Raw genomic sequence first — 26,273 nt, 5'->3', positions numbered from 1 at the left:
TAACTACCACCAAACTACTCTTTTCCCCGATGGGTCTGAGTAAGAGAAGGTGGGAAAAGATACTAATCAAATAACATGATTCAGATGTGGATGTTCACAGAACTCATTGTAATTGTAAAAACTTGAAACTCCAGCATGAGAGGAGGGACAGCAAAACAATTAAAGTAGAAGAGCCATGAGGGAAATGCATTCTTTGGCCCCTGAAATCCCAGTGCACTGAACCCCCTAGACCCAGAAACAAAACATCACAGGAGTGGCAGAGATGCAGAAGCAGCAGAACCAAGAACCAGAGCACAAGACAGAGCAGTGGACTTCCGAGCCCAAGGAGCAACTAAAGCTGAGTGACGGGAGCAGTGGTGTACCTCCAGGTCACTTAAGTGAGGGAGCTAGGTTTGCTGATCCATAGAGCTAGAGCCAAGTTTCTGTAGGCTGAGGTTTATGGTGGAGTGGTATGACCTATGGACATTTATCAGCAGCTGACTGGAACAATTGTGCCCTGAGCATTTCTTACCCTGAATAGTAACCTGTTAACTTCCCTAAAAGGAGCTCTGGTAGTGTAGTGGTTATGAATAGGGCTGCGAACCACAAGGTCAGCAGTTCGAAACTACCAGCTGTTCCACGGGAGAAAGATGAGGCTTTCTGCTCCCGTAAAGATCTGCAGCCTCGGAAACCCTGTACAGGGTCGCTATGAGTCGGAACCGACTCCACAGCACATAACAACAACAACAACTTCCCTAATAAAATCCATCTGACTATGGTGCCTGAGTTCTGTGTGACCACTGCAACAAATTATTGAACCCAGCTGAGGAAGAACCAGGGTTTTAGGAGGATTGTTGGTGCTCCATATATAGCAAGGTATTAAAACTGATACAAATATAACAGTTGCAGTTTCTATCTACCTAAATTTACTTGAATTTTTTTACTTAAAATGTGTGATAGTTAAAAACCTAAATTAAAGCAGCAGCCATGTAATAGATTTCTCAAAATACGTATATTTAATGACAAAATGAATTGTAATTAGTAAGTTATACTAATTGCACTAAAATAAAACATAATAAATACTGGAAAGGAAAAGTTTTAACAAGCCATAGAATAAAGTGTCTTTCTTTAATATCATCCCTAACTAGCAGTTATTTAACTCTTGAAACAATAATCATAAATTCTTTGGAAGCTCATTTAATTGGTAGTTTGTAAATACTTTGGATCCTCACTTGTAGAACAAAGTTTCATGTGACATAGCTCTTTTATTGTTAAAGATGTCATCTTACTTGGTACATTTGTTCAGATCCAATTCTCCTAGAATGCCTCTTCAGTTTCAAACAAGTTTCATTAAGTATCGAAATATTGAAAACTCCATCATCTTGTAAGATATCATCTTCTAAAAGATAAGAGAACATAGAAAGGTTGCAGCATCTTAACAAAACATACCATGCATGACTAAGCACAATGCAAACTGACATTTCAAAAGAGGAGACAGGGTGTTTAACAGGAAAAGCATCAAGTTTGGCTTCAGCAGAATAACTCCAAGTCCTGGCTCTATAACATCTTAGTTGTATGACCTTAGGTAAGTCATTTAAGCCCTATGAGCTTTAGTTTCCTTATCTGGGAAATCAAGATAATTCAGCTTGCTTTTCCTATATCACAAGACTTTTAAGACAAACAAAAGAAATATGCAAGTTAAAGATCTCCATAAACTAATAAAGTGGTATTTTTAGAAAACTAATGGTGCTGTGGATTAATGCGTCAGACTACAAAGCTGTTTGAACTGCAAGGTCGGCGGTTCAAGCTCACCAGATGCTCGTTGGAAACCCTATACAGGGTCGATAAGGATTGGAATCGACTCAACAGCACTAACCAACAACAACAATCTGATCACTTGGATAGTTCTTAAGAAAAATAGTATACAAATAAGCAGAAAACAGAAAGGCTGAGAAAAAGCCAAAGGTCATAGATTATAGGTCTTATAACTATAACATAGTATGTGGCCAAAAAGTACATGGCCAGGAAGGAAGCTGGTGGTTCCCACAGCCAAGTGTCTCAAGAGCTACGCACAGCTAAGCCTGTTGTTTTGTTGTTGTTAAGTGCCGTCGAGTCGGTTCCGAAAGGCAGTAAAATCGTTACAAAGCTGACTTGCCTCAGCCACTGTATTGTTATTGCTGTTAAGTGCCATCAAGTCAGTTCTGACTCATAGCAACACTGTACAGGTTGTCTAAGGAGTGACGGGTGAGTCTGAACCACCAACCTTGCAGTTCAAACTGACGTTGCAGTCCAGTGCTTATCCTATAGCTGCAGTCAAATTTATTGCCTCTTGCAGTCAAATTCATTCTATCAACGTTCTCCTTTCTTAGTCAATAAGATGAGGCTTGTCACCAGTGAATTAAAGAACTTACAGTCTAAGAGTACTATGGGTAATTCTCAAAGAAAAGCAAATTTATTAACAAAGCCTGTATGTTTTCTAACAATGATAAAAAGTTTGAGTGTCTCTCAGAGATCATCTATTTTATAACCACTTTTTATGTCTATTTCTCCCAACGGAGACTTGTTACCAAACAGGTACTAATGACAAATTATCTCAGTAAAAATCAGAATTGTCCACAACATTTGAAATATCACTGAAATATACAGCACAGGGTAATTAGCTAGGAGAAAATATTCCTGACTATAAATAGGAAATAGAAAAATATGATTATGAGAAAGAATTTGAAGACCTATCACATTATTCTTCTTTATATGCACAACTTTCATTTTAAAGATTAAAGAAACAAAAATTGTTACATGTATGCATATCATCTGAAGAACACCAAATGTATATATGTAAGAAACGTATGTGTGAAGTGTGAATGAATGCATGTGGGAAACACCAGGCATGATACATGTATATATAAAAGCAGAACATAATCAGAAGTACTGTATGCATACTTCCTATCTCAATATGATTCTCATATAATATAAAGATTATAGTCTGAATTCTGGGGAAGATGGTAATGTGAACAAAGGCATCTGGCTCCCACCTCCCACCCCCAATCCTGACAGAAGCAGCTGAGAATAAGTAAAAATGGGTCAAAATTTGCATCTGGGTTGGAAAGAAGGATTGATTGTCACACACAAGGCAATAAAATGATGACATTTGCTGCTTAGCACAGAGTGAAAGAGGCCATGCTGAAGAAGACCCAGAACCACTTTGCAATCTGCCTCCCAAGGAAAGGACCATGGACTAGAAGTCTCAACAGAAGGAACTGGAGAAGAACTGGTACCCAGAGAGATGGAAACTAGAAGCATGAACAGGGTACAGGAACCATAGGTGAAAAACACTTCATCTGGAATCATGGGGTGCAGGGGTTCTCAATCCTTGCTGCACATCAGAATCTCTCAGACTGAAGTGAAGCTTCAACATCTGTATTATTTTAAAGTTCACCAGACAATGCTGATAAGCAACCAGGGTTAAAAAATATATAGATAGGTAGCTAGGTAGATAAATAAGGTAAATAGGAATAGATAGATAAATAGATAGATAGATTAATTGATTGATGGTAGATAGATAGATAGATAGATAGATAGATAGATAGATAGATAGATAGATAGATAGACAGACAGACAGATAGATAGATAGAGATAGACATATATATGTGTGTGTGTGTGTATAGGAGCCCTGGTGGTGGTGTGGGCTAGGTGTTGGGCTGCTAAGCACAAAGTTGGCAGCTCAAACCCACCAGCCACTCTGCAGGAGGAAAGATTGTTGTTACTAAGTACCGTGGAGTCGCTTCCGACTCACAGTGACCCTGTACAAGGTTTCCAAGGCTGTAAATCTTTACGGGAGCAGAACGCCTCATCTTTCTCCCGTGGAACCACTGGTAGTTTTGAACTACCGGCCTTCAGGTTAGCAGCCCGTAAAGATTTACAGTCTTAGAAACCTTATCTAGGGTTGCTATGAGTTGGAATCAACGGAATGGCAGTGGGTTTGGGTTCTTTTTTGGGGGGATGGTATATATAGATATATATTACTATTATTATTTTTGTGGTACCTTAAATTTATTTAATATGGCTTTTCTATCCAGTCATCTTCTTCTTGTTTTTAAGTGCCGGCGAGTCGATTCCGACCCATAGAGACCCTATATAGGGTTTCCAAGGAGTAGCTGGTGAGCTTGCACCACCGATCTTGCTGTTCAAAGGACTTTGCAGTCTGGTGCATTAGCCACAGCGCCACACCATGACTCCAGTGATTGGGTTGTAGTTGTTATGTGCCGTGGAGTAGGTTCCGACTCATAGCGACCCTGTACAGGGTTTCCGAGGCTGTAAATCTTTACGGGAACAGAAAGCCTCATCATTCTCCCGCAGAACAGCTGGTAGTTTTGAACTGCTGACCCTGATGTTATCAACCCACTTTGTAACCACTATGCTACCAGAGCTCCTTATGCATTGATTAGCTCAGCAAAAAAATGCCATTATATGAATGCTAGCTAGCTATGTAGCCTCTGTTGAACAGCACTGGTTTTATCAGATAGTAAATCCCTACAAGTTTCCTTGGCTATCTTGAGTATTTGCCTTCGACTCCAGTCGTTGCAACCTTGCCAATAACTACACCACTTAAACTTTCTTTTTTATGACTGTAAAGATTCTACACTATGACTTATACTCATATTTATGCTAAATACATTGAGACGAAAAAATTTCAAGTAAAATAAACTGCATCCACATATATTGGACCAAGCAGGTTGCAACATCTAGATTTCACTTTTATAAATTACACAAATACATTGTACATTCTTAAATAATGAATGCTTACAGTATTAATATGTAACTCATACACAGGAGGACTTACACAGGAATGTGAAAGGATCAATTATTTCTGTTACAAATTGCAACACTCTCCATTTTCTCTTTTGTGGCTGTTGTTCAGTCTTCTGGTTTCCACAGACCTTAGGCTTTGGCTATGAAATCTGAGCTGAATGAGGCAACATTGGTTACTAAGGCTTATTTCTATGATGGAACATGATCCTTACATCCGATGCCATTTCCACAGCTATCTTGAATCTTCAGGCTCTGTTTTGATGAGCTTCTTTTCTAAGGTAAAATCTGAGTGAGGGCAGTGTTTTAAAATCCCAAGGCTGTCTGATGATTGTGTGGGACCATGCAAATAGGGTGTAATGGGCTGGTTCATTTTGCCACCCCACCCACTAGGTTTAAAAGGGGCCATCTCAGAAGCAGGAACAGATGATCCCAGGACCATCAAGAAAGAAGAGCATGAGCCAAGTGTGATGAGTTAGTTCTATGTGACCACTGCAGCGGTTTATCAAACCCAGATCTGAAGCAGAGCACTGTGGGAAGATGGTTGGTGTCAGAACAGGGTAAAGGAGACATGTCTGCCCTCCCCTTCACAGGAAATGGGCCTTGGGCTGATTTTGAGCTTGATTCTCCTTCCTACTTGTGAACCCAGAGGAAGTCAGACATTTTTTGGTATTAGTATCACTAATAATCCTTTCTATCTTAATAAAAGAAACATTCTGTGATGGTTGCCAGGGGGCAGAGTAGTGAGGAAAGGATAGAGGCAAAATTATTCACAGATTAGAGGATAGACACATGTTAACATGGGTGACAGGACAGGCAATATACAAGAAGGAGGTTGACAGAGGAAAGGTGAAGGTAGCAGGAGACACAGAGAGGAATGCAAGAGTTCAAGTGAATAAAGGTAAATACTGTTAACTGATGGTACATGGAGGGGATTACAACCATGTAATGAAGCAAAGTATATAATGTATTGAATATAAAACTGTTCTGCTCTGTAAACTTTCACTCAATTCACAATAAAAAGTTTTTTAAAAATAATAATAATCTTGGTAGTACACTGGAGGTCAGTAAAAGGCAAGAATGACTAAAGGGAGGCCCAGAGAGCCTGGGTTGGCAGGAGGAGGGTACAGGGCTCCTTCCTGCCTCTCTTGGCTGTACCTCATAGAGGAGCCAGCAATACTGAGCAGGCCCAAGAGCTACAGCTTCACCAAGGAAGACACCAAAGTGCTCAGACATAGTGCTCCAGGCATTAAACCACAGCGCCACACCAGGACTCCTCAATTACCATAAGTCACAGCAATTCCACCCCTGGGCATATACTCAAAAGAACTGAAAGCAGGGATTCAAATATATAACATATACAACAATATTCAGATCAGTATTATTCACAATAGCCACAAGATGCAGACTGTCTAAATGTCTATAAACAGATAAGTAAATAAATAAAATGTAGCATATACATACAAAGGAATATTAATTATATAGCCATAAAACAAATGACGTTCAATACTTGCTACAACATGAATGGATCTTGAAAACATGCCCTGTGAAATAAGCTATATATGGAAGGACAAATATGATATGATCCCACTTACATTAAATATCCATAATTGGAAATTTCAGATATAGAAAGCAGATTAGACATTATCAAAGATTTGGGAGGGAGGAATGTGGAGATCATGCTTAATGGGTACAGAGTTTTGGGGGTGATAAAAAAATTTAGAAATATTGATGATGGTTGTACAACATTGTGAATGTAATTAAAGTTGCTGAGTTATACACTTAAAAATGGTTAAAGAAGCTAATTTTATGATTATATATATTTTTTGCTTTTGCTTTATTTTAAGTGAGCAAGTGTTTATCATGCAAATGCAAATAACAACAAGAAAAATCAAGGAAACCAAAATTATTATCAAAGTATAACCAAGCGAAAAATAGTAACAGCATAAAGCGTGCTATTTTTTAATTGTAAAAGAATTGGCAAGTAAGATATCAGTCATGAAGATAAACAAAAACATACCATCCAAATACATGAAATAAAACTGTTAGAAGTTCTAAGAGATTATGAAAATGATAATCCAAATAGGTAAAAGAAAAACAACAGAAATCTTGAATAATAAAGTTGACTTAACAGCTAAATTTTATTCCACTTATAAGCAAAGACCACCTTATTATCTAGTGCCTAGTGAAGTTACAATACTTGGTCAAACAGTAAGCCCCAAGAAAATGCTAATAAATCCCCCCAAAGCATACCACAATGTAATAAAAGTAGAAATTCACAACAAAGTGTATTGTTTTTTTAAAAAACAGAACCTGTCACTTGTATAACACACTTATAATTAATTCTTCAACCAAAGGGGAATTCAAAATAGTAATTATATAATGCTTTGAAAGTAAGGATAAAGAGAGAACATATATTAACAACTCATAAATAATTCTTCAATCAGAGGGAAAATCCGAATAGCAATTATATCATGCCTTGAAAGTGAGACTAAAAAAAAAACCATGGATCAATGCCTCAGGAATTCTGCCAAAGCTCAAATCCTGGAGGGGAGGGGGGGGGAACCTATTAAAGGCTTATATCATCAAGCAGGAAATATTGGAAATAAGTTGAATTGTGGATTCAATTTAGAAACTCAAAAATTTAGAAGCAGAACAATGTAACCAATTTAAAGGAAGCAGAGAGAAGAAAATAATAAAGATAAGAGATAAAGTGAATGAGTTTAAAAACAGAAAGAAAACCCGTAAGTTCATTTTGGGGTTGGGGTGGGAATAGTAATAAAACAGGCACTCATACTAATATAAACAATTAGAAAGAAAAGCAAAATTAGGAATCAGAAAAGCCCCAGGGGCGGTAAAAACAAATACTCCGTGTGACATTTGGCCAGTGTACTTAAAATTTCAACCAAATGGAAAATTTTTAGGAAAACAAGAATTATAAAACTTTACTGGTGAAAATTTATAATACATTGAAAAACACACACACACAGTTACTGTCAACTGAATTCCCATAGGTTTTTCAACAACTGTGATCGTTCAGAAGTAAATAGCTGAGCTTTCTCCCTAGGTGTCTCTGTTGTTGAGTGCTGTCGAGTTGGTTCAGACCCACAGCGACCCTGTATAGGGTTTCTGAGGAGCTTGAACGGCCAACCTTGCAGTTCAAATGGCTTTGTAGTCTGGTGCATTAACCCACAGTGTCACACCAGGCATCTCTGGGTATATTTAAAATGCCACCTTTCCGTTAGTAGTGACGTGCTTACACATTACACCAGAGGGAAGATTACAAAGTCATCAAAGAATTATCCCCAAAAGGGGTGAAACATAAATGATCTGATGAGCAAGTTTATTCCACGTTAAAAGACAAGAATAATTCGAAATGGACAATATACTTTTGTAGAACATAGAAATGTATATAAATAAGTTAAAAAATTTTCAGCTCAGTATAAGAGAACTAGCAAAGGAGCTATGGTAACACAGTGGTTACAAGTGGGGCTGCTAATCTCAAAGTCTACAGTTTGAAACTACTAGCCATTCCATGGGAGAAAGGTGAGGCTTTCTGCTCCAGCAAAAATTTATAGCCTCAGAAACCCTATACAGGGTCACTATGAGTTGGAACCAACTCCATGGCACATAACCACTACCACCAGCATAACCCAGACAATGAGGTCAGACAATTAAATGTGAAGAATCCAGAGGAAGAAAATTACAAATCTGTATGATTTTGAATTAAAGTAAAAAACAAATAAATCTTGAATAGCTCTTGAATAAATGTAGAAACGTATCTTGATTGCAGCTGGTATGATTCAATATCAATTCCAATTTTTCCTAAATTAATTTGCAAATTTAATCCAATTCAATTTAAAATGTCATACACAGGAAAGAGGTCCAGGGACATTATTAACTTGGCGATGTTAACCCAACTCTTCAATGCATGTTTAAGATGAAAACTATATCTGACTCCAAAGACCACATGGTTTTCCCAGTGGGAATTAACTTAAAGAGGTAATTCAATGCACCCTGTACACTTCACTTAAGGACATGGTTAGGTTTTGAAAATCAGGTCATTTTATAAAATTAGCATCTTGCAAAACTAGAGGATGACCACATCAGATCACAAAATGGAGAATTATATACCTGGCAAATTATGTCATCATGTAACTACCAAACCACAGAGAATTGTGGGCCAGCCAAGCTGGCACATAACCTTAACCATTATAGCCAGTTTTAGTCTCACCTTGAACCATAGTGTTCATTAATGCCAGAAGTACATTGATAATGCTCAAAATAGTTGAATAATAGAGTTTTAAACTATGGTTATAAATGTGAAATATCAAGTAACAAGAGAATCATAAATAAGGAGAAAGTGTATTAGTAAAAACAGCTAACACTAAACAGCAAATTATCATTCAGACTGATCAGTAATAAATGAATTTGAAGTCTTAGGATGATCTTTTAAACAAAGATATTCCTGACTTCCAGCAAGATGGTGGACTAGGCAGACACATTACATGTACCCTCTACAACCAAGATGATAGTGGTGGTGGTGGTGGTGGTGTGCCACTGAGTTAGTTCCGACTCATAGTAACCCTGTATAGGGTTTCCAAGGTTGTAAATCTTTACAGGAGCAGAAAGTCTCATCTTTCTCCCACAGAGCAACTGGTAGATTCGAACTACTAACCTTGTGAACAGCAGCCCAACTCATAATCCACTATGCTACTAGGGCTCCTTACAACAAAGATATGAGAGACCAAATGAAACAGACATAGATGAAAATCCTGGAACCCTAAACTTCAGAGGAAAGATTAGAGAAGTGGACTGAGTGCTTTCTGGGAGGAGAAGCTGAGCAGGGACAGTGAGAGAAGCAGACTGTTGAGCAGCTAGCCAGAGGCAGCACAACCATCTTGAACTTTTGTGAGTAGCTTTGGCAACAGAAGGTAGTTTGGCAGAGCAGATTCACACAGGCAACAGGAAAGGTGTGATTCCTTCTTTTCTCCATACTTCCCTGGTGACTAGAGGCGTGGCCAGCTTCCACCCTTGTTTGTTCACAGCACAGACCCTGCTCTCCAGGACTTCAGCATCATGTAGCTGGGAGCCACGCCAGTGTTAAGTGGAGGGGGCTGGGGGGAGTGCCAGTTGTGCCACTTTAGTGCCTGGAATCAGGCAGGCTCAGCTCCAGACTAATGTTAGTCTAGCAGAAATCCTCATAACCAGCCACTTTACCCCCAGCTGCACTGTGGTCCTAACAAACACTGAAACTAGTTCCATCAAGGAACATAGATAACACCGAGGCCTATAGGAACTCCATCTAGGGCCAGGACCTCACATCCCTCCCGCATTCACCTCATGAGCTCCTTGGTGGGCAAGAATCCCACAGAGTTTTCTCTTCTTTAAATCCAATGGCTACATTATTTTTTTGGTCTGGGTCTTGGCTTTTTTCCTTTCACTCTTTCATTGTGCTTGTTTATTCTTTCTTCTCCATTTTCTCTTTCCATTCCCTTGAATTTTAACCAATCTCTACTTTTTCCCCTTCTTTTCTTGTTTCTCATTTCCCCTCTTCTCCTTTTCTTTCTTTTTTTTACCTTACTACTACAGTCTTTCTACTATCCTCTACTCTCTTTCTCTTTCACTTTCCTTCTCCTTGGTTTTTCTAAGTGTGTTTTTTATTTCTTCCTTTTATTTTCTCTCTTATTTTTCTCTACTATAGCATTTTCCTGTCCCTCTTTTCTCATTTTATTTATCATATTCTTTTTTTCTGGTTAGTGCCTGTTTTTTTTCCTTCTCTCCATTATTGTTTTTTCTTTTCATTGTTGATTACTTATTTGTTTATTTGTGTGTGTGTGTGTTGTTTTGTTTTGTTTTCTTGTGTATGTGTGTGTGTGTTGGGAGGTGGTTCTCTTTCCCACATGACAGGAGACAGAAATCATGCCCACACAGCAGAGCCACAACCATACCCTCTGAAGTTCCACCCACTGAGCAAGAGCCAATACTAGCTCCTATGCCACTAGATCAATGATAGTCAACAGCCAACACCAGCCAAAAGCACCCTAAATTGAGGTGTGTGAATGGTGAACAAAGAATTACACTAACTACATTTCATTCTCTAAGTATACCCACAGAAGACAGTTGGTGAAAGCCTAAGAATACATCAACATACAATCATCAATTAAATACAAATATGACAACACCCCAATGTCCCGGAGACAACAGACAATTTTAGCTCACACCAAGAAACAACAGAGAGTGGCTCAAACAAATTGCCAATATGCAGAGCCAGAAAATGTTTCTTAGGGAGAAACAGTAATGGAATGAATTGAAAAAAAGAATTCAAAAGAACGATAATTAGGTACCTTCAAAGGACTAAAAGAAAGATCGAGGAAAGTAAGGAGAACACAGAAGAAACTTTAGAAGAATTCAGGGAAACACTACAAGAAAAAAACAGACAAAATAAATGCAAATTTTGCAACAATACAAAACCTGTTATTAGAAATCCAAAAGATTAATAACAAGATTTCAAAAATTGATAACACATTGAAAGGGCAAAGGAGTATATCTGAAGCAATGGAAGTTCAAATTACTGAGTTTGAAGATAAATCTCTCAACACTAGTAAGCTAGAACAATAATAATAATTTTTAAAAAAAAGAACAAAAACTCCAAATAAAGCCTAAGAGTTATGTAGGACATGACAAATAGGAATAAATTACTGGTGTGATCAGGATTCCAGAACAGGAAGATACAATAAAAAGCACAGAGAAAATCTTCAAAGAGTGGTGTAAGAAAACTTCCCTGATTTCATGAAAGATGAGAAAATAGATACACAAGAAGCTGAATAACCCCCAAAAGGAGAGATTCTCAAAGAATGAACAAGACATGTCATAATCAAACTTTCTATCCAAAACCAAAGATAAGGAAGGAATCCTGAGAGCAGGTCAGGAAAAACAAAAAGTTACATACAAAGAAGAACCAATAAGACTAATCTCTGATTTCTCAGCAGAAACCATGCAGGCAAGAAGGCAATGGGATGACATACACAAAACTCTGAAAGAAAAAAATTGCTAACCCAGAATCATATTTCCAGCAAAGCTGTCCCTCAAATATGATGGCAAAATTAGAACATTTTCACGTAAACAGAAATTAAAGGAATTTGTAATAACCATACCAACTTTACAAAAAATACTAAAAAGTGTTCTTCAGACTAAGAATCAACAACAGCTGACAACAACTTAAGATAAACATATATGACACCACCATCCAAAACTCAATCCAGATATGTTGTTATTGTTGTTATTAAGTGCCATCGAGTCAATTTTGACTCATAGCAGCCCTGTGTAGGGCTTCCAAGGAGCAGCTGGAACAATCGACCTTGTGGTTAGCAGTCTACTGCTTATCCTACAGTGCCACACCAGGACTCCATCTCGATGTAGAAGTATTTAAAGTAAAACAAACCTACAAGACTGAAAATAGGAAACCAGAGATACCAATTTATAATGAAATCAACTACAATGCAAAAAGAGGAAATAGTATAGATACAGAAATTCCAAGTGGTGAGAAAGTCAAGTAGATTTCAAGGTAAAACAAACAGTTTTAAATGGGGAAATTTTTAATAAATTACAAGGTAACCTCAAAGAAAATTAATACACCTTCATGTCAAAATGAAAATGAGGAAAATAGAAAGGTTTAGTAAACATTAACACAAAGGAAATTAAAATAAAATCCACAAACAAAAGTAATGCAGTATAGAAAATTAAGTGGAACAAAGAAACTAGTAGCAACACCAAAAAAAAAAAAAAAAAAATCCACAAAACGAAAGCAATCAATTCATACCTCGCAATAATTACACTGAATGCAAATGGATTAAATGCCAAGAGACAGAGTAGTAAAATAGATTAAAAAACAGGATTCTTCGATATGTTGTCTATATATCAAAAAGATGGAGACAGCCTAAATGTCCATCAACAGAAGAATGTTTAACAAAATCTTGGTACATACACACAATGGAATACTACACAACATTGAATAATTATGATCAATCTGAAAACTACCTCACAATATAGTTGAACTTGTAGGGCATTATGCTGAGTGAATTAGTCAATCACAAAAGGACAAATATTTTATGAGACCAATATTGTAAACAGTTAATAAAAGGTTTTCTTGAAAAAAGAAACATTCTATGATGGTTAAACGGGGTAGGGGAGGGAAAATTATTTACAGGCTAGAGGGTAGACAGACACATGTTAACATGGGTGACACGGCAGACAATATACAACAAGTGGGAAGTTCATAGAGAAAAGATGAAGGTAGTGAGAGACACAGGGAGGAAGACAAGAATTAAAATGAATAGAGGGAAATAGTGTTAACTGAGATGGTACATGGAGGAGATTGAAATCATTGTAATGAAGCAAAGTATATGATTTGTTAAATGTAAAACTGATAATCTGCTCTGTAACCTCTTAACTTAAAAAAAAATTATATTTCTAATGAAAGGATCCCTGTTGGTGCAGTTGGTTTAAGAATTGAACTGCTAACCACAAGGTCAGGATTCAAACACACCAGTTGCTCCTCAGGAGAAAGATGAAGTTGCCTGTCTCAGGAAAGATTTGGAGTCTCTGAAGCCCTGAGGAGGAGCTCTCCTCTGTCCTGTCAGGTCACTATGAGTCCAAATCAACGCCATGGCAATGAGCATCCCCAACAAAGTCATAGTAGTTAATGGATAACTTTGAAAAAATTGTTGTAATTAGTTACCATATTAATTTTACAATATCTTTGCTTTTGTGTTATTTACTTAGAAAAACATAATCTTGTTTTATTTATCTATGCATAGGTATGTCAAGAAGTTTTGCTACAAAATCATAGAAACCTTCATTAAACAAAAAAATATCAGAATGGGAAGCTATTGTTTCTTGACATCTCCTCCATCTATGTATATACACTTCTGAAGGCGATGTTTCTATCTCTCTAACCCATCCCCAAATAAGTTTTCACTCTTCAATGTAACAACACATCAACATGGCGTTTTGGCATCCTCAAGAGATTCAAATTGTGCTCCTTTTCAAAGTTCTTTGAGTTTGAGAACAAAAAGAAGTCTGCTGTGGCAAGATCAGGGCTGTAGCAGGGACAAGGTTGTTGTTAGGGTTAAGTGCTGTTGAGTCGGTTCCAACCCATAGCAACGCTGTATAAGGTTTCCAAGGAGTTGCTGTAAAGTTTGAACTGTTGACCTTGAAGTTCAAACTGACTTTGTAGTCCAGCGCATTAACCCATAGTACCACACCAGCACTGGTAGCGTAGTGGTTACGAATCGGGCTGTGAACCTTAAGGTCAGCGGTTCGAAACTACCAGCTGCTCCGTGGGAGAAAGATGAGGCTTTCTACTCCCGTAAAGATTTACACCCTCGGAAACCCTATACAGGGTCGCCATGGGTCGGAACCAACTCGAAGGCACATAACAACAACAACAACAACAACCACACCAGGACTCCAGGGATGACATAATGTTGCCTAAAGAAATTCTCATAGGATAGCCCTTGGTACCCTTGAAGAATAAGCACATGCATTGTCATGATGGGAAAAAATTCCTCAGTGCAACTTTCCTGATATTTTTTCCCTCACCAATGCAGTTTTTATCTTCTTAAAACTTCTTCATGATAAGCCCCCACAATCATCCTGTATTCTGCAATAAAATCTATCAATATTACCTCTTTGGAATTTTTAAAAACAATCAGAGTGACCTTCTGAGCTGACCTCTCTGCCTTGAATTGAACTGGCCCATCATATCCCCTAAAAAGCCACTGTTTTGTTTGGACCTCAAGTACTGGATTGTATTGATAAATCCGAGACATCCCCAGTTACAATTCATTCTACAAAACAGTCTTCATTACATGTGAACATCAGTTTCCATGACCCTGAGACCAGAAGAACTAGATAGTGCTCAGCTACCACTACCAACAGCTCTGAAAGGGATCACCTTAGAAGGTCCTGGATAGATTGGGAGAAATTGTGGAACAAAATTCAAAACTATTAATTAAAAAAAAAAAAAAAGACAACGCTTAGTGGTTGGTCAGAAAGAGACTGGAGGAACCTGAGACTATGACCCTTGGCCACCCTTGAGGTCTGGAAAAGAATTCACCCTCATGGCCCAATTTTCAGTCAAACAGTAGATAGATACAATGGGGAGACAACAACTCTAGTTAAGTGTGCTAACCGAGATACGATTAATCACACAAAATCAAAATGGCAACATTTACCTGAGGACAAAGTTGAGAAGGAATGCAAAATAGGGTGGGATGGAAACAGTAACCACAGGGAGGAAGCAAGATAATTGTTGTTGCATGGAGGGACTGCAATCATTGAGAAGAAACAAAGTGTATGGTTTTGTTGAATGTACAACTGATAATCTTGTCTGTAAACCTTCACTCAATTCATAATAAAAAGTTCAAAAAAACAAAGTCTTCCTTAACGTCAATCTTCTCATCAGACTGATGAAAAGATCAATTCTTTGAGCTACCTAATCTCTATACAATGACTTTTTGGCACCCATCAAGCCAAAAGCTTGCTGAGACCAAAACGTTCACTTAAAGTTGAAATGTTGAGCCATGTGAGATCCCAAGTTCAGTAGCTACTGCATCAATGAAAATTCAATAGTCTTCTATCCGTGTCTGGAAGGCAGCCACAGTGTCTTCATTTGTCAAAGCTGATGGTCATCTTTGAGGTCTTCCCAAACTTCTTTAAAACACTTTTGTTTATGTGGGACAGCATCCCTGTAAATTTGTTTCAAAACTTCAATGGTTTGGAACATATTCACCTCAGTTTTGTTAAAAATTGGTATTAGCTCTGACTTCATAATCTCTCTTTTTTTTTCCCATGGCATAAAAAGTATGCTGTTTTTTTGTTTTTTTTTTTGAAGGCACTCTAAGACAAGAGTAGTACTAAAAGAACTTGTCTGATCACAGAGACATGTATAAATATGTTTGTTTGGAATAAACCTATGCTGTATGCACTGGAACGCTAGTAGCAATACTTTTTTACTTACCCTTGTGTGTGTGTGTGTATACTACATATATACACACAGACCTAATTTGTACTATTTTGTAATTGACTTTATACTGTTAACAGTGGCTGATGTTCTATTATTTCTACCGAATCTGTACCTACTGGTAATAATACCCAAGGAGGTAAGGTACATTTACTTAACCAGGACATCAAAAAACTAGTTAAGAACTCCCCAAAACATAATAAATAACACTAAAGGTTTCTTAAGGTTTGCCGGGTTGTTATTAAGTGCTGTCAAATTGGTTCTGACTCATAGCAACTCTGTATAGAGTTTCCAAGGAGTAGCTGGAGAGTTTGAACCACTGACCTAACACCACACTTATCCTGAAACCTCATAAACACAATTAAAAAAAAAAATTATTGTAATTGTCACAGTGTTGTTATAAAACTTGAAGTGACAATTATGTACAACAAGGTTCTTTCCTACATCTTGGAAATTCCTCCCATCCACTCCTCTTTTCCCACCACTGTCTGTCAGTTTGTTGTACTGTGGTGGCTTGTGAGTTGCTGTGTTTCTGGAAGCTATGCCATAGGTATTTTAAATACCAGTAAGGTCACCCAAGGTGGACAGGTTTCAGATGAGCCTCCAAATGAAGACAGACTAGGAAGAAGGAATGACAAACTACTTCCGAATACTTAGTCACTGAAAACCTTATGAATAGCAGAGAAACACTGTCCGATATAGCGATGGAAAAAATTATGAGGTTGTCCCAGGATCGGGCAGTGTCTCGTTCAGTTGTGCACAGGGTTGCTATGAGTCGGTACTGACTTGATGACACCTAATAACAACAACAACTCCTCTTTTCATTCAATAGCTACCCTCTGCATTCTAGGACTACTTCCCCATCCATTCACCCACACTCAACTTAATTTCTGGGGTCAGCTCCCATCCTGGATGCAAAGCTTCTGGACCAGCTTCCCTCGCTCCTCCCCTCTCATAAGGACTTTTGATTTTGCTACCAAAGGTAAGTCACATGGCTACCTACCCTCTATTGCCTTCTACAATGTATAAGTCATGGCATGATCAATTAATAATCTTTTCTTTAAAATGTCTTTTTGTTACATTAACGCCATCCAGAGGACCCAGCTGAGAAACAAGACCTCAGTGCCCATTCAGCCTGGAACCAACAGGACAGGAATCTCTGCAATTAGACCTGCTTTGGAGCAGTTACATCCTACTGACTGCTGATCTCAGAAAGCAAGCACGAACTAATCTGCATGGTTGATTCTGAAGTACATTTTTCTACAGCCTGTACTTAGCATTTTCTGGGGGGAAATGAGACTTCACTTCCACCTACCAGTTGTTTGGAACCCAATGAAGGCTGGCACAGAGCGTCGGGGAGGGGCAGCAGAAATGCTCACGCTATAGTTGGTGCCTTTGTACAGGTCTAGGCACACTTCTGGGGTCCTGCTGTCTGTGGTGAAGTTGACTGTTTCCTTGTGAACTGATTCCACAGGATCCAACCGTTGTCCTTTAATGGATATCTTGATGAGGAGAAAAGACAAGTGACCACCCCATGATTCCAGTTCAAACAACTGAGTGAGACATATTATTGGATCCTATTTACCTTCTCTTCCAGTTTATACCACACTGCTCACCCATGGAAAAGAAACAAAGTTAACCTGTATTATCAGGTATCCAGTGATAAAGTCTGACCAGCCAGTTATCAATAAACCCTAAGAAGTGACACAAAATGAGGTGTATCTCTAGGTAGTGCTATCCTGCACACAACCTAGGGATCAATTCGCAGTGTTGTCACCGAGTCAGCAGATGCTTCCAGGCTTGTTCTGGGGGAGTGAAGTACAAGTGCTGGGAAACAAGCAATAATGATGATGCTAAATATAAATACATCCCCCACACACACACCCTGTCAAATGGCAAATATATTAAAGACAAAATGTAAAATCACAAAATGATCCAGATATCTCAAAAATTCCATTCATTTTTTAAATAACAATGGGATTGGAAAGCAACTAGATCGAGAAGCTCTTATGAAGTTGTATTTTCAGGGGTTACTTTTTTTTTTCCTACCAGAAAAGAAGATCGCTTTACTTACCACATATACAATCCTGACATTCATTCTTCCTGGGTTTGTTTTCCACCTTACACAGGTGTTATTAAACACAGATACATCACTAATTTCTGTCATTATTTCTAAAATAGAAAAAGAGAGAGTCCACTCACAAAAAGTATCAATTGGGCCTGGAAAAACCCCTAATAGAGACCATTGTTGGAGGGCATGCCTTAGCTTATCTGCATAGTCAATATCTCTGCTAACCACCAATCGTGCTTGGATCCAGATCCCATATCAGGTGATTCAAGCTATCCCAGGCCAATCACCCAAGTTCTCTGCATCATGAATGAGTCTGGCCCATTACCTACCTGACTTGAAGGAAACATGCCAAGCTGAAGTATGACAAGAATTCCAACCTGTGATGAGTCTGACAGGCCACTGGATGCCAGTGGTGTTCCACTCAGGTGGAATGGAAAGAAGGCCCAGAGCTGAGACCTGACTCTTTCATGTAGCTGCCCAGGCAAGATCAGTTTACCCCTTGCTCACTCCAACCCACTGATGGAGCATTCTTATTTTCAAGTTATTGTTGTTGCAAGAAGGGAGGCTAGTATCACCAGACAGGCCTATTCCTCAGGAACCACTCTAGATAAACACTAAATGAACTCTCTCCAAGGTTACTGAACACAATGGAGCTTCATTAACTGAGGCTATTTAATCCTGATCTATCAGAACGTCAGTGAGTTCTTAGGGCTGTTTGATTCCTTTTAAATCTTTTGCATGTTGAGACCAGTAACCAGTTGAACAGTAACCAGTAACGAACTGATTCTGACTTATGGCAACCCCATCTGTGTCAGAGTAGAACTGTCTTCCATAGGGTTCCCAATGGCTGATTTTTCAGAATTAAATCACCACCTCTTTTTCTGAAGTACCTCTAGGTGGACTCAAACCTCCAACCTTTTTTTTTTTTTTTTTCCATTTTATTGTGAATCATGTGTTAGTTTACATGGGTGAACATTATCTTTACATTCATCCTATCGTATTTTGCTTCATTGCAATGATCACAAACCCCTGCATGCATCATCCCTAGTGTCCCTGCCTCTCCGGACAGGGTCTTGCACTTCTCTTTTCTCCCTTGATGGTTCCAGGGATCTCCGCACCTAGACAGCAAAATCAGCCACTCCCCTCTTTTTGTTACAAAACATTTACATTTACCTTTCCAACATTTACTGTCAGACCTGTTGCAATCATTCCCTATTGAACCACAGGAGTCCTTTCCCCCTCACCTTTTATCAACCCCATCCAGACAGGTTGGAAACAAATCAGTGGAGATTCTACCTTTCCCTGTATCCTCTGGAGCTAGGTTCCCTAGTGAAAGCTTGTAAACCAGTCACTTCTTGCCCTTATAGCACCCCCATTTTGGGTAGCCAATGTCTAAGTTCCCTCCCTGTCGACCCTGTATACCAAGGGGGTGGGAATGATCCTCACTGTAGAGATTTGTCCGCTCCTTTGTCACACTGCATCCACAAGCATAGGTCATGATCATTCACTTATAGTGGGTTATTCCTTTTTTCCCCCCTCTTCTTTCTTCCTCTAGTCATGTTCTGATCATCCAGCCATCGATGCCAGGTCAAATGGGTACTATCTGCAAGTGTTCAAACCTCCAGCCTTTTGGTTAGTAGTCAAATACATTAACCAATTGTACCACCTGGACAAATTCTCCTTATTCTGTGAATGAATCTGGTAACATAGGAAACTATTAGGGCCTTGGTTCCCTAAGGTAAAATAGTTTCCAATGGACCCAGTTGGAAAGATGTTTAGATGAAAAGAAGGGTTTTGTATTTCTTTAAAATCAAATTCTTTGCAGATAAGGAAAACTATCTCTATTTGCAGATAATATGATCTTGTATATGGAAAATTCTAAGGCATCCACAAAAATACTATTAGAGCTAAGATCAATCTACAAAAAGCAACTGTATTCTATAAACAACACGAAAATGCAATTGAGAAAGCATTTCCATTTACAATAACATCAAAAAAGAATAAAATTTCCTGTTGTCCCTGGGGAAGGAAATACTCATTTCACCACCACATCCCAGATTCAAGCTTTCTTATTGAATCAGGTATTTCTTATGGATTCTTCCAAACATCTCACCTATTTCTTGCTCCAGTTCTGCAAGGGTACTGACAACATGACACCGTGTCTCGTCTCCTGTTCTAGGGCTTTCCTGCTGCCACTCCCGTGTCCAGGCATGGAAGTGTGCTGGAACTTATCCCCTATGAGAACAGGAGCTAATGGGTAAATCTTTTCCCTTTTCCTTTTCCCAAGGAATGCTTGTGATGTTGTAGGAGAAGCACTGGGCTGCGACCACAAGGTCAACAGTTCAAACCCACCAGCTGTTCCACAGGAGACAAATGGGGCTTTCTGCTCCAGTGAAGAATTTAAAGCCTTGTAAGTCCCATACACGGTCACTATGAGTCAGAACGGACTCCCAGACACTTGACAACAACAACAAAAAAAACCCCTAAGCGATGCAGAGAAACTATCAGTTCACTACCCTCAGTAGCATAAAAGTAGTATTGTCACTGGTATTTTATAAGCCGAACAAGCCCCCCAAAATTCCTGGCCCCTTCCCTCTCCTGTCCTTCAAAGTCTTTGGGCGCTGGACTCTTCTGACTCACGTATCTATCTGATACTAACTTACCACCTGGTGCAGAAGGAAAAGAAAACATCCCATCCTTTGTCTCTGTGATTTGTCAGAAAATTGACTTTCCTTCTGACCCTGGGCCCCTTTGCCAACCAAGCAGAGATTAGAATGGAGAGACACAAACATGCAGGTTACCTTTCTTGTCCTTCCTTTCTGCTCATTCACTATGACAACTGCAAATGACACCTCAAAGATGCCATCTGCCTCCAGCCTGTGCTGTGCTCTCTCAGCAGATGGGACTCCAATTTCTGAGAAGGTTGAGCATTGTTCAGATCCGATTATAGGGATATCAGATGTTTTATCCCAAGGAACAATCTAACCAAGTTTGTTGCTTTTCCTTCCAGGTATCAACAGATTCATTGAAAATAATTCTTTCTGAGCATTTCTGATATTAAACCCCTACATTATTTTTTTAAGTATTTTTATTAAGTACTTCCAAGTCGGTTCCTGACTCATAGGGACCCCATGTAGGGTTCCTGAGGCTTTAAATCTTTGTGGAAACAGAAAGCCTCATCTTTCTCCCATGGAGTGACTGGTGGGCGTGAACCACAAATCTTGTAGTTCACAGTCCAGTGCTTATTGTACACCTACATTAATGTTGTCCTTTTAAGAGAGATCTCTTGGCAGGCTATACCGTTATTCCAATAGTACTGATAAATGAAAACAGTACTGCAAAAAAAAAAAAAAAAATCTCTCTGGAACTGTGTCCAGGGTTCTTTATTCACCATTCAACATTAGCTGAATAGCTACCAAATCCCAAGCTTCCTATCATACAAGGTACTTGGATGTGATGTTGACCAAAACGTCAGCCCTTCCTTCAAGGAGCGTGTTGTCTAAAGGGAGGGCAAGCAGAGCAGGCAAATTACAACTTAGAAGTATTATAACAAACAACAAACAAAGCTCCAAACAAGTACTGCAGGGCACAGAGAAAGAAGCCAGCAACTTTCACCAGAGGACCTGGGAAAGCAGGCTTCATGGGACATGCCCTTAATGGATGAATCAGCTGATGAGTGGGGAAGACAGTCAAGTACATAGAAGAACAGGTCCAATGCCTGGAACTGTAACCAAACCCAAAACCCATTGCCATTAAATCAATTCCCACTCGTGGTGGTGGTGATGGTGATGGTGATGGTGACGTGCCATGACTGTAAATCTTTATGGGAGCAGACAGCTTCATTTTTCTCCCAGAGCCGCTGGTGGGTTTGAACTACTGATCTTATGGTTAGTAGTCCAGTGCTTAGAGTTGTAAAGGGTTTGGCATATGAGGGGTGAGAGAGCAGTGCCCCATGTCCAGAGAAGAAGGACTCGGAGGAAGTGAAGGCCAAAAGGCAGAAGAAGGCTAGAGTCAGACTGGGCAAGGCCTGGCTTGCCAGGCTAAAACGTGTACTTATTCTAATGAGCAATGGAAAACTAAAAGCAGGAAAATGTTTGGAGCAATTTGGATTTGAGAAAGACTGTCGTTAGCTGGAATGAAGCACTGTCCAGTTCTGTGCCAATCCGTTGTAGACCATTGTGATCCACAGGGACTTTACTGGCTAATTTCCTGAAACAGATCACCCCACCTTTATTCCTGGTGTGTCTAACTCGAGTCTCTGCTCACACCTACTCAGCAGCAAAGCAACACACAAGCCTTCCCTGACAGGTGGGTGGTGGCTGTGTGTATGTGAACCAGGGCCTCCAAAATGGAAGGTTCCACCATTAAGGAGTAAACCAGTTGCCACCAAAGCAATTCCAACTTGTGCTGACCCCATGTGTGCCAGACTGGAACTGTGCTGCAAAGGATTTTCAATGGTTAATTGTGCAAACGTAGAGCGCCAAGCTTTTCTTTGGAGATGCCTTTGGGCATCTCCAATAGCTAACCTGTCCATTACCAGCTGTGCTTGCACAACTCAGGAACTCCTTAAAAGGATGATCCTGGTGTGTTTTGAAAGGGTGACTACAGGGCACTTGCAGCTCCTGGTACACTTGATCTCATTGTCACAGAAGTCACAAGAAGAAGCAATATTAAAAATATTAAGTTAACATTTACCAAGTTCTTACTATAGAACAGATTATATGCTCAAAATTTTAAATGCATCGTCTTATTTAACTTTCAGAATGACCCCGAAGCTAGGAACTTGTGTCCATTTTGTAGATGGAAAAGAGGTTAAATAATTTGTGAAAGGCCATACAGTTAGTATCAGGATTCAAAGCTGGATTTATCAGACTCTCAAGCCCAGAGAGTCTTTGCATAGGAGCAGTTATTCAGCAGAGAGAAGAGATGAATCAAAGCAATAACAACACAATTTGAAGAAGAATCAATAGGAGGCGAGAGATAAGGAGGACTAGGGACTGACTGCCAGTCTTCCAGTTGGAGAGTCCAAATGGATTGCCCTTTATTGCTCTTATAAATAATCTAGGAAGAGGCAGACCAGGCTTATGAGAAAGGAATAAAGAAGTGTGTTTAGAACATGAAAATCTGAGTTACTTGCAGACTCTCCAGGTTAAAAAATAATCTTGAAAGTCACCAATAAATTTAGAGCACTTGAAGCATGGGTGCAGATGAGACATCCAGGTAGGACAGAGACTAGAGTACTAAGAAACACCAAACCCAAGGAGGAGACCAGACGAGAAAGAACAATGCAAAAAAATATGGCAGAGGTCAGCTGGGAGAGAGTGATGTCTAGGAAGTCAAGGAACAAGAGGATGCTTCCTGATAAGCTATTGCCCTTCCTCCCTCCCTGCACCCACATCTCTTCACCCCAACCCAAGAAAGCCCTGGAGCAGGTCATCAAAGTACTAGAGACAAGCTCAGTCTCTCTTCCTACTCAGATTGCTCTTTCTCCTCCTGAGGGAGTGTCCACAGAGCTACGATTAGATCTGAGATGTGAGGCGTGGTCCAAGTAGGTAGAGTAGGTCTTTAACCTGTCCAACTGCAGGACACTTAGACCTCTAAGATTAAAATGAGGAGGTAACCACAGGGACCAGTTAAACTGGGGCAGGATTTGGGGAGCCAAAGGCTTACTGGGTAATAAAGTACCTTCATTTTCTTTAGATTCTATGCATATGTATGTGTGGGCATGCAACTGTGTGGATATATATATATATTGTTGTTGTTGTTGTTAAGTGCCATCGAGTCGGGTCCGACCCATAGCGACCCTGTACAATAGATATAAATATATATTACATATTATGTAAATATAGGAGCTCTGGTAGCGTAGTGGTTACGAATCGGGCTGTGAACTGTAAGGTCAGCAGTTCGAAACTACCTGCTGTTCCGCGGGAGAAAGATGAGGCGTTCTGCTCCCGTAAAGATTTACAGCCTCGGAAACCCTGTGCAGGGTCGCTATGAGTCGTAACCGACTCCACGGCACTTAACAACAACAACAACATTATGTAAATATACACTTGAACCTTGAACAATGCAGGGGTTAGGAGCACCCACCCCCTAAACAATTGAAAAATCATGTGTAACTTTTGACTCCCCCAAAACTTACCTACTAATAGCCTACTCTTGATCAGAAGCCTTACCGATAACATAAAGTAAATTAACACATATTGTATGGTATATGTATTCTATACTGTACCCAAATAAAAACTGCATTTTCAATACAAGATAAAAAGGTATTTAGCAAAAAAGGGCAAGCTTTTTGTGCCTGCTGGCATAGCTGCAGCTACCAGCTTTAGGAATTTCCTTCCCTTTTTTTTTTTAAAACTATGTCCTAATGAAGGATTTATGATTTCAAATGGCAGGTAGCCACAGCCGCACACTTCAATCTATGGTACATATCAAACAATTCAAATTTTCCTTGTAATGTCATGCCTTTTCTCTCCTTGGGAACACCTGCAGCATCACTAATGGTACTTCTTATGGGTCCCAGGATGTTATTTAAGGTTCATGGTATTGCAGTAAACACGATGAAAAATACACAAGAACCAGAGACATCACTGTTTACTATAACATGCAATTTACTGGAGAGACAAACTGTTCACACGAGATGATTAGTGTCACATGGTTTGTTTGTTTTAAATCCACATGTAAATGGACCTGTGTCGTTTATACCTGTCTTGCTCAAGGGTCAACTGTAATGCTATGAATTTTGTATTCTGTTAACATCCAGTATTTCTGGGTGGTGTGTAGCACAACTATATCTAAGTCATTAGCAATTAGTTGTTTAATGTCTATCTTACCTGAATGCAAGCTTCATGATGGCAAAGACTATGCTTACCTCTCTATACCCAGGATCTAGTGCAGTGTCTTGGATTTAGACATTCACAGCTTATTTTTTATGTGATTGATTGGTTGAATAGAAGGAATGAATGAGGAATGAATACATAGATGATCATTGATGCTAAATGTCATGGAGAGGTTAAAGTAATGAGTACTGAAATTAAAGCATACATTTAACCAACAGTTGACCATTAGTGAGCTCCATGGAAGAACTACAGTGAAGTGGGAATGTTCCATGTCTGGTTCCCTGCAGTCACTGAAAAGAGAATGGGAGGGGGCAAACAGACTGTGAGCCCTCATTGCTCTCTCAGAAGTCCCATAGTACAAGGACAGGAACCAGGCTGTTGTTGTTGTTGTCGTTATGCGCCATGGAATCGGTTCCGACTCACAGCGACCCTCTACAGAGTTTCCAAGGCTGTAAATCTTTACGGGAACAGAAAGTCTCCTCTTTTTCCCATGGAACAGCTGGTAGTTTCAAACTGCTGACCCTGAGGTTAGCAGCCCGATTTGTAACCACTATGCTAGTGTATCCTTTTTTCTATTTCTGAAAACAGGAGAAGGTCATACAGAATAAACTCAGGTGACCCAAACAGATAGTCAACCTCAATGTTACTGCTAGTAAAAAGCAGCACTGGATTTCAAAAGTAATATAACTGATCTTCTAATGCAACTCATAAACCACCTCCAAAGGCAATTCCCAAATAAGGATTGAAACAAAACAAAACAAAACAAAACACATTTTGATAATGACAGCATCAGAAATTAGGGTATGTTTTCCCAATGTGGCTACTTTGAATAAATGTGTGTTTGACTACAAGAGTTCTGGTATATCTCTTTTCTTTCTTTCTTTCAGGACAATTTTAATGGTACATGAGTAAACTTTTATATGCTAACTACATATTGATTTGTGTGTGTGAGAGGGAAAAACTGTTCATCAAATTCCTAATATAACATATATTGCAATATTTCTTTGATCAATAAATTTTTGTTATAAAGTTAAAATAAAAGTTGTTTTAAAGAAGTCATTAAATAAATAATAGTGTGTGTGATACTCAGAGATGGCAAAAATTGCTTGAATATAAATAATTCAAATTTGGGAAGCACAGGTGTAATAGAGAGAATGTGGGCTTTGGGGGCTTCAGATCTGAGTTCAAATTCCTGCTCTACGATTTGCTAATTCCTGAACGACCTTGTGAAAGTTGCTAAACCTTTATGAGTCTCCGATTACTCATCTATGAAATGAAAATAACAATACTTACTGCACAGGGATTTTCTAAGGTCTAAATGAAATCAGGCATTAAGGCCTCTAGCAGAATCCTGGGCACACACATTGGCAGCTATAAAGCTTGATGGCTCAAACATTAGACACATATTCAGAGACAAGAGGTTTCCATTTATTCCGGGTGACCTTTCTTTCCCATCTGAAATGTGCATGGCTGCAAATGCCCATCCCCTGGGCTGGAGAGGAAGGTCAACAACAAAATAGAAGTGGCAGAGGCTCATAGGAGTCCTGGA

At 39.2% G+C, this 26,273-nt stretch overlaps 1 protein-coding gene across 1 annotated transcript in view; it reads right to left on the bottom strand.

Annotated features, from left to right (window-relative positions):
- SUSD1 (sushi domain containing 1) overlaps positions 1-26,273 on the bottom strand; it is a 155,207-nt gene that overhangs the window by 71,774 nt on the left and 57,160 nt on the right. Inside the window, exons 5-7 of the mRNA XM_006864728.1 lie at positions 17,886-17,983; positions 17,127-17,313; positions 1,269-1,378 (exon numbers count right to left, since the gene is read on the bottom strand). Of these exons, the coding sequence (XP_006864790.1) occupies positions 1,269-1,378; positions 17,127-17,313; positions 17,886-17,983 (395 nt within the window). The remainder of the gene's footprint in view (positions 1-1,268; positions 1,379-17,126; positions 17,314-17,885; positions 17,984-26,273) is intronic.

The sequence above is a fragment of the Chrysochloris asiatica genome, unplaced genomic scaffold (genome assembly GCF_000296735.1).
Source record: "Chrysochloris asiatica unplaced genomic scaffold, ChrAsi1.0 scaffold00069, whole genome shotgun sequence".
Classification (NCBI taxonomy): domain Eukaryota; kingdom Metazoa; phylum Chordata; class Mammalia; order Afrosoricida; family Chrysochloridae; genus Chrysochloris; species Chrysochloris asiatica.
Note: the sequence above shows the minus strand (reverse complement) of the source record. Positions and strands in the feature narration are given on the sequence as shown.